At 37.5% G+C, this 9,865-nt stretch overlaps 1 protein-coding gene across 1 annotated transcript in view; it reads right to left on the bottom strand.

Moving 5' to 3' along the window:
• gpm6ab (glycoprotein M6Ab) overlaps window positions 1-7,631 on the bottom strand; it is a 69,200-nt gene extending 61,569 nt beyond the window's left edge. Inside the window, exon 1 of the mRNA XM_046876862.1 lies at window positions 7,186-7,631. Coding sequence (XP_046732818.1) covers window positions 7,186-7,189 — 4 coding nt within the window. The 5' untranslated portion in view covers window positions 7,190-7,631. The remainder of the gene's footprint in view (window positions 1-7,185) is intronic.
• Window positions 7,632-9,865: the final 2,234 nt, after the last annotated feature.

Below are 9,865 nucleotides of genomic sequence, written 5' to 3'. Positions count from 1 at the left end.
TAATGTTTATTTATTTAACATTTATAGACGGAGTTTTCAGTGTCAGAGATAAAGCTGGAATTTCTACTTTAGTAAAGAGAGAGAGAGAGAGAGAGAGAGAGAGAGAGAGAGAGAGAGTATGATTGTTTATAGCTCCTATAACTATCATTAATTGATTTACATTAACAGCATTGGGCGGACATCTTTATCCAGAGCAGATTACATTTATATAGTGAGCAATTGAGAGTTAGGGGCCTTGCTCAAGGGCCCAGCAGTGGCAGCTTTGAGGAAACGTCCAACATCGTAACCACTGAGAAATACAACTTTCAACAATTGCACACGTTCCACAACTTTTCATGTAACTATAACTAAATATTTTTGAATAAATGTCTCTCATTACTACTTTTCAGTGTAAAACTACTCATTGTTAAAAACCCTCTACAAATACAACTGAATTGAATTGATGGGAAAATAATAAAACACTCCAGAACATGCTGTTTTAAGAAAATATTCATCTTTAGAGTGCTTGTAGAAACAGTTACATCACACCAACCTGTCACTGATTATTTCTGTATAACTGCATAAACAACAGATGTACAACAACCACTGTAATGATCTTGAGCTACTGATAGGGTTGAATCAGCAGATGTCAGTCATTTCTGAATAAATACTTCATTGTAAGCATCGACATATCACTTTTGGGTGGTGGTACTGTATACCTCTGTGGAGACAAACAAGCTCCTGAGGTACTAATGATCATGCCCCTTTCTTCTTTCTGGACCGGCTTGATTCATCCTGACACCAGTCGCTGCAGCTGAGGATGGTTCCACAAGGACAGCCTAATCCGAGAAGAGGGTTACGGACCATGAAGATGGATCTGGACTGTAATTAATATAAGCAGTCTGCTACTATGAGACTGTAAATAGTTTGATAACCTCAACAATGATGGAGCTCTAATAAATGGATTTTATATGACACCCAAATGAGGATAGGTTTCCTTTTGAGTCCAGTTCCTCTCAAGGTTTCTTTCTTAATACAGTCACCACTTGGTTTCCTGATTAGGGATAAACATAGAGACTTGTTTATAAATGTAAAATGTATATTTATAATATTTATTTCTGTAAAGCTGCTTTAAGACAATGTCCTTTGTTAACAATGCTCTACAAATGTAACTGAATAGAATTGGTGGGAAAATAAAACAGTCCAGAACATGCTTTTGTAGGAAAATAATCATCAATTGTGTAATAATCATCAGTGGTCTCCAACCCCCCAGGCCGTGGACCAGCACCGGTCCGTGGGTCAATTGGTACCGGGCCGCACAGAAAGAATACATAACATTATTTTCGTTTTATTTATTTTCTGATTCTGAACATTTTTATTTTGGAAAATTACCGGATTTTCTCCACCACATCTGTCTATGACTCACTCTTGATGCATGTCATGATGCCTCGGTCACATGTCTTACCTCCATCCGCTACCTTCTTAAAGGAGCTCCTTTAAGCACTATAGAGTGCTTGTAGAAACTCTGTTACATCACACCAACCTTTCCATCACAGAGCTTGGTGTCTGTGTGGGGAGGAACTGGTAGCTCAGTGGTCAAGGCTCTGGGTTCTGATTTGGAAGGTCAGGGGTTCAAGCCACAGTATTGCCCAGCGGCCACACTTGGGCCCTTGACCCTTTGTGTCCCAGGGGTGCTGTATCATGGCTGACCCCAACTTCCTGACCTCACTGGGCTATTCTTTCTGTGTGTCTAGGACAGGACATGATGTGTTTGTGTGAGATGGTTATGTACACGTACTGATGTACATAAATGCTCTGTGTTGTAATCGACAGTTGGTGTCAAGTCTCCTCCCACACATTTGCAATCCAAAAGTGTTCCTAAAGCACAGTTATGTAACAGAATCCAACACACAGGCTTCAGACTACACACGCAAACACTAACTATCAACACTAACACACTTTTTTCACACCTTCAGTGGAAGAAACAGAACGATCCTAAAGCCTGGTTTAATGATAAATGTCATTGAATGGTGTTAATTGTAATCCACACAATTGGAACATACACAAAATTAAACAGCATGCAGGACATGGGTGTGCTGTTTATCCCATTAGGGTTACATTCTTTCTACTAAATATTTATTATTTTGTGCATACACGTTATTAAACACCAGCGGTGGAAGTAATGAAGTACAACTACTTTGTTACTGTACTTAAGTAGATTTTTCTGGTATTAGTATTTTACTTCACTATCTATTTTTCAGACAACTTTTCAAAACAGGCTTACTTTAGTTTCTATCTATTCGGTGACATAATCGATATTTGTTCTTTTCATTGTGCCGTTTTCAGCCCATCAACCTGTTTCCTGTCATGGCGTGTCTTTTTCAATCTACTACTGGTGTATTATTTCCTGTCTCTTTCACACACCACAGACGTAGACTAGATTACGAGGCTCACAATGAGCAAAACAATAAACAAGGCAGAAGACAGTAAGAAGTCTGGGGTTAATGTGGATGAGACAGAGGGAGTCAGTGATGTAAACATGACTGAGAACAGAGACGTTCCTCATGACTACTTTTTAATGAAGTCCATGTCAGAGCCCAAACTTCTTTACTTTAACTGGAGTGAAAAAGTGCAGTCAGAACTTTAACTTTCACTGGAGTCTTTTAAAACATGAGTATCTGCACTTCTACTTAAGTGAAGAATGTGTGGACTTTTACCACCTCTGTTAAACACAAACCTGAGGACACCTGACTTTTCCAGCCGTATCTGGTTCATCCTTAAACTGTTATACCATAGTTGGAGACACACAACTGCATTAGATGTCTTTGGATTTCCTAGCAGAACATATTCCCTTCACTTGAACTATGGGACTCAAACCTGGTCCAGCATTATAATGCATCTGTGCACAAAAGCCAGCTTTATGTAGATATGCTTTAAATAGGTCTGAGTGGAGATCTTCTGCTCTAGAGCTTTTACCTCAACCCTATTGTTGCTGTGTTTTGGTGCTGAGCATAGCACATAGCGAAAAGTGTTTATTCAAAAAAATACACTGAAAAGATACAGTAGGTTGAATCAACATCTATGGTCATCAGAGATGGCAAAAGTACACACATCCTTTCTCTAATTAGAAGTGCAGATACTCCTGTTTTAAAAAAACTATACTTTTTTTTACTCAAGTTAAAGTAAAGAAATTTGGGCTCTGACATGAAGACAAAATATTATAGTAAACGTTTTAAAGTAATTATGGTGTTTTAAATTAAGCCCCTTTGCTATGTTTCCACACGGACGGTTAACGAGGTGATACCGGAGAAACTGCACCTCTTATCAGTTTCATATGGATTACAAAATCAGAGAATATTTGTATACGATGTTAATTGGTTTATTTTAAAGTAGTCTTTTCGAAATTTCAATCCATATATTTATGATGTTTGTGTGTCTGTAAAGAGTTTAAGTTCGTTTTAAGTTCGTTTTGGTGTTATGAGAATTCATTCACTGTGTGCATCATGGCGGATTCTGGTACTGATTTAAGACTTGGCGCATGTTTGCTGATTAAAAATTAATTAATTAATTTGTTTATTTATTTATTTATTATATCTGAGTAAAGACAGGACGTCGTAAATAAACGTGTGCTGCGCTAAAGATTTTAATTTGGCCTCTTTAATATTCATTTATTTATATTTTTATTCAAAATGGTCAAAGAGAAATGCGGCTGCATAAATCGCACGTTATTAAAACCAACACCATTCAAATTCATTTGCATTTTGACAGCCCTAATAAATATATTCATATAAAACGAATGACAAATTTTGTTCTCTAATGAATGTATCCAGACTGAACATCCACATGTAGAACACAAGCAGAGAAAAGATGATGATGATCAGGAATGTGTCTGTTCTCGGTCATGTTTACATCACTGACTCCCTCTGTCTCATCCACATTAACACCAGACTTCTTGTGGTCTTCTGCCACGTTGTTGTGAGCTTTATAAACTATGTCTGTGGTGTAATAACCAGGAAATGATACACCAGTGGACTGAAAAAGCTGTGAAATGACAGGAAATCGGTTGATTGGCTGAAAACGGCGCAATGAGAAGAAAAATATTGACATTTCACCAAATAAATAAAAACAAAAGTAATAAGTCTGTTTGGAAAATGTGAGAAGTAGAAAGTACAGATATTTGTGTGAAAATGTAATGAGTGAAAGTAAAAAGTTGTCCAAAAAATAAATAGTGTAATAAAGTAGATACCAGAAAAATCTACTTAAGTACAGTAACGAAGTATTTGTTCTTCGTTACTTCCCACCTCTGATGGTCATCCGGAACACTTACAAACGCATACAATTAAAGGACAACATTCACTACTATAGAGTTACTAAAGTAAAGACTGCACATTTACATTCAGGACTGAAGTGCTGAAGGACTACTTAGAACAAACAATGTTGAATTGGTGTGTTAAATCAACACCTGCAGCAGTCATAAACAAGAACCAAGAATTGAAGAAAACAGAAAAAAAAAACTGCAGAATAAACACCTACGTTCATTTTAAACACTTACATCAAAACAAATGTACAACAACCACTGTAATGCTACTGAGTGTCACATCAACACCTAAAGCTGTTTTAAACACAACAAAAAAACTACAACAACCACTACTACCAGCTGTTGGGATTCTTAAAGCAATTAACAAATGGTTTAATACCTTCACAAAACAAATACTGCAGTATTAATTTGTACACACATATTAAACACTTACGAAGACAAATTGAAAGTACAACCGTCACTCGTACAGTGTTATGAGATAAACACAGCAAATTAAATTTCAGGACTGAAATGGTAAATTGTTAAAGAACTATGCTGACAGTGTTGAATCAACACCTGCAGCAGTTTTAAACACTTAAAAAAATGGAATATTGAAAATGACATCATTCCCGCATGCAGTGTTATTGAGATCAATACTGCACATTTAAATTCACGACTAAAATGCTGCATAGTTAAAGACCTTGACTAAACACAATACAGTGTTGATTTAGCATGCTGAATCAACACCTGTACCAAACAAATACTGTCAAATGATCATCACACACCTACAGCTATTTCAAAACTGCACATGCAAATTCAAAATAAAAATTTAAACACCTTCACTGAACATTAACAGTGTTGAGTCAAACACCTGCAGGCTTTTTAAACAGTTACAACAATGAACAAAAGTGCAACAATCACAAATACTGTATGAAGGTTCTGAAAGCAATCAACAAGTGCAGGTTAAACACTTTATAAAACAAAAACTGCAGAATTAACAAGGCCATATAGACAAAGTGGAACATTATAAATGTCTAGTCTAGTAATCTTTACCCCTAAACTCTAAACCATGACCCAACATTCCAGTCCTGAATTTGAACATTTGAGTCCTGTTTTAAACACTTACAACAAGGCACAAAAGTACAATGACCACAAATACAGGGTTTAGGTCCTGAAAGCAATCAGCAAATGTTTGTTAAAGACCTTCACCAAACGACCACAACCAGGTGTTGATTAGACACATTAATTTGACTGCATTCGTTTGGTGAAGGTCTTCGGTGAAGGTCTTCGTTTGGTGAAGCCACTATAAACACTTACAAAGTAAAACATTCAAAGTCCAACCATCACTTGTACAGTACTAATGAGATAAATACTGCACTTTCAAATTCAGGACTTAAATGCTGAACGGTTAAAGACCTTCACTGAACATTGAATTGTGAAATCAAATCCTGTAGCTGTTTTCAACACTTAACAAATAAAAATGGCAAAATTAACAAGGTCATTCAACACCTACAGCCACTTTAAACTCTGACATTAAATATTACAACATTTTCTCCTACATGGTTAATGAGATAAATACTGCACATTCAAATTCAGGACTGAAAAGTTTAATAGTTAAAGACCATGACTAAATACATACATTGTTGAATTAGCATCCTGAATCAACACCTGCAGCCGTTCGAAACACTTAGAACAGCAAACTAAATCAACATGTGCAGGTTACACACCTTTACAAAACAAATACTACAGAATGAAAGTGTTAAATTAACATCTACAGCCACTTTAAACACTTACAAAAAGCAACATTGAAAACTCCAACTTTCACTTTCGTACAGTGTTAATGATATAAATACTCAACGTTTAAATTCAAGACTGAAATGTTCATTGTTTAAAGACCTTTCCTTAACATTTACAGTACACATGCAGCTGTTTTAAACACTTCCAACAGTAAATGAAAGTATAACAACTTCACTTTACGGTGTTGAGGTTGTGTTGAATCAACAAATTTCAGCCACTTTAAACACTTTCAAAGTGGAACAGTCAAAGAGTAACAAAACGAATACTGCAAAATTAACACATTTTATCAATACCTACAGTGGCTTTAAATACTAGCATAGTGGTAAATCGAAAAGTACAACCTTGAGATAAATGAGATGAGATTGGATAAATACTGCAAATTCAAATTTAAGACTGAAATGTTGAAGACTTAAAGACCTTCCCTGAACATTTATTGTTGAATCAACACCGCAGCCATTTTAAACACAAGAAGGAACACACAACAACCACAAATACAGTTTGGGGGTTCTAAACGTATTCAACCCCTCTTGTTTAAACAAAAACTGCAGAATTTACAAGGTCATTCAACACCTGAAACCATTTTAAACACCTAAAATTGGTACATTGAAAAGTACAACATTCTCTTGTATAGTGTTGAGAAAAAAAAATGCACGTTCGAATTCAAAATTCAAGAAATGTTCAATGTTTAAAGACCTACCCTGAACATTTACAGTGTTGAATCAACACCTGCAGCCGTTTTAAACACTTACAACAGCAAACAAAAGTACAACGACCACAAACACAGTGTTGAAAGTAATCAACAAATAATGGTTCAAGACCTTCAACAAGCAAATACAGTCGAATTTATGTGTCAAACACCCACAGCTGCGTTAAACACTTAAAATGTGCAACCTTCAGAATACAACCTTCACTCTTACAGTGTTTAGATGCTAAAGACACACCACATTTACTGTAGGAAAAATCCCAAGTATTGAATTGACTCAGTATAAATGCTCCCTGAATAAACACCTCAATGAAACATGTGCGGTGTTGAATCCAGAGTTGTTTGAACTTTGTGAGCGTTTGTATGAAATGTGGGTGTGAATAGTAGATAGTGGACGTTTCACACTCACCCATGTCGAACACTGGTTTCAGCCGCAGGGTTTCAGTGGTTGGTGTTGAAGCAGTGTTGAGTTTTCAGCTAGTCCTCAGTTTGACTCTTCAGCAGCGTGGTGATGTGGGTCGCTCAGCTCAGTCCCGCAGAGGATCAGACGCTCTAATCAGTGCAGACAGAAAGAGGAGGAGGAGGAAGAAGAGGAGGAGGAGAGAAATCCATCAATGGAGGGTTATTCATCCTGCTCTTTCTATCGCTCTTTCTCTCTCTTTTGTCTTTTAAATTAATTCTGACTCTCCCTCAACACCCACTACGGTCCGTATTTAGTCTCAGGATGATGTTACATACTGCAGTGCACATTTCACTCTCTAGAGTCTATTTTACAGATGTTTCAGAGCAGGACAGAGAAACACAAAGGCATCTGCTGAATCATAAAACACATGCAGATGAGAGAAGATATTAAAAGATCTTATTTACAGATTCACACACACACACACACACACACACACACACACACACACACACACACACACACACACACACACACACACAAAGATAGGTTGTTGAATTCAGGAGTGAACGTGAACAGGAAACAAATGAATAAAGATCATGCTCACATCCTGATCAGTGAGTGGCAGAGTGGCAACTCTGTAAAGCTTCAGCAGCAGATCTGGAGGAAACACACCCCTTTAACCCTCTACTACTGCTGCGGTTGAGGATTTTGGAGGACACACAGCGACATCTGGTGGTCGCTGTGTGGAAGCGTCTCAATAAAGAAACATTTATTTTACAATGCAGATTCCTAAAAATACATTTTGATGCATTGCTGATCTTTAAATCATTTCCATTTTAAAAATAAAAAGTCCACACTTCATTTATGTACCATATCAATATAAAGAATTAGAAATTAGAAACTGTTACCTCGAAGTTGAAGGCACACAAGTCTATTGGGCACTGCAAAAGCTCCTCATCTACTCAAGACTTTCAGTCTCATTTCTAGCCATAAAAACCTTATTGATCTTATTTTAAAATTAAACACAATGCAAGAGCAGATTGTATAAGATTATGATTGTTTTAAGATCAATCTTTTTGTCCTTACTTAGTTATTAAAGCTTACATTTATGTATTTTACTTGCAAATTAATTACTATCAGGGAAATCATTTGAGGCCTTGTATCTTTTAAGACTTTATTATTAGCTGTAATAACTGGGTAAAAGGTTGCCTGGTAAAAATGCCTAATCTTTTTCTTCTTTTTCTTTCCGCTTCTCCCATTAGGGGGCGCCACGGCGGATAATTCGTCTTCATTCCCCCCTGTCCTCTACATCTGCCTCTTTCAAACCAACTACCTGCATGTCTTCTCTCACCACATCCATAAACCTCCTTCTTGGTCTTCCTCTTTTCCTCCTTCCTGGTGTCTCCATCCTCAGCATTCTCCTACTGATATACCCCATGTCCCTCCTCTGCACATGTCCAAACCATCTCAATCACACCTCCCTCACCTTGTCTCCAAAACGTCCTACATGCACTGTCCCTCTAATAAACTCATTTCTAATCCTGTCCATCCTCGTCACTCCTAATGAACATCTCAACATCTTCAGCTCTGCTACCTCCTGCTCCACCTCCTGTATTTTACTCAATGCCACTGTCTCTAATCCATACAACATCTCAGGTCTCACCACAGTCCTATAAACTTTCCCTTTCACTCTCACAGATACTCTTCTATCACAACATATTTATAAGCATTTAACACATTAAATACAGATTTTATTAATTTATCTTACCAAGTGTAATTATATATTAATTATCTGCACTGGCAGATCATTTGACTTGTTTCTAGTTTGTATCTTCTTAAATCATGAGTTTATTTCTTTTTTAAAGATGCTTATTTTTTGAATGTGTGATTCACCAGTTCCAGCATGACAATGCTCCGGTGCACAAAGCTCCAGCTCCATGAAGATCTGCTTTACATGGGTTAAAGGTTTGGATGATCATGAATGGCCTGCTAAAGGCCTCCAACACTAATGAACACCTTCGGGATGAACGTGAACGCTGACTGCACCCCCAGGCCTCCTCACCTTCTCACCTACATCACTACCTGACTTTACTACACCCTTGTTGCTGAATGAGCACACATCTCCACAAAATCTAATGGAACATCTTCCCAGAAGGGTGGAGCTTATTAAAAGAGAAGATGAAGACTAAATTTGGAACGGGACATTCAAAAGGCACATAATAATCTGGGGTCAGGTGACCACAAGACTTTGACAAGAACCAGGCTGATATGCCAAGATGCCTGGACCAAACCATCTCCAAAACTGCGAGTCTGATGTTGGGCGTATCTAGTATGCAGTGGTTAATACCTACCAAGTGGTCTAAGGAAAGACAGGAGCAGGATCATCATTTATGTTTAGGAAGTGATCTCCTGTAGCAAAGATTGCTGAGAAGGTTCATGCTGGCTCTGATAAAAAGCTCTAGCTGGGTATTTATCTGGGTCTCTTCAAAGCAGTCAGAGAGCCCATGCTAATTCCTGTACACCGCTTAAAGCTCCTACAAAACTTGAGCATCAGAACTGGACCGGAGGTCAATGGACGAACCAGTTTTTCTGTTACATCATTTAGACATTATTTGGACAGTAGGTCTGTCACTTGCCTGCTGAAGAGATGGCACTAGGATCCACTATAGGACAAAAGTGAGCTGGT

This window comes from Silurus meridionalis, chromosome 2 (assembly GCF_014805685.1).
Source record: "Silurus meridionalis isolate SWU-2019-XX chromosome 2, ASM1480568v1, whole genome shotgun sequence".
In the NCBI taxonomy this organism is placed as follows: Eukaryota; Metazoa; Chordata; class Actinopteri; order Siluriformes; family Siluridae; genus Silurus; species Silurus meridionalis.
Note: the sequence above shows the minus strand (reverse complement) of the source record. Positions and strands in the feature narration are given on the sequence as shown.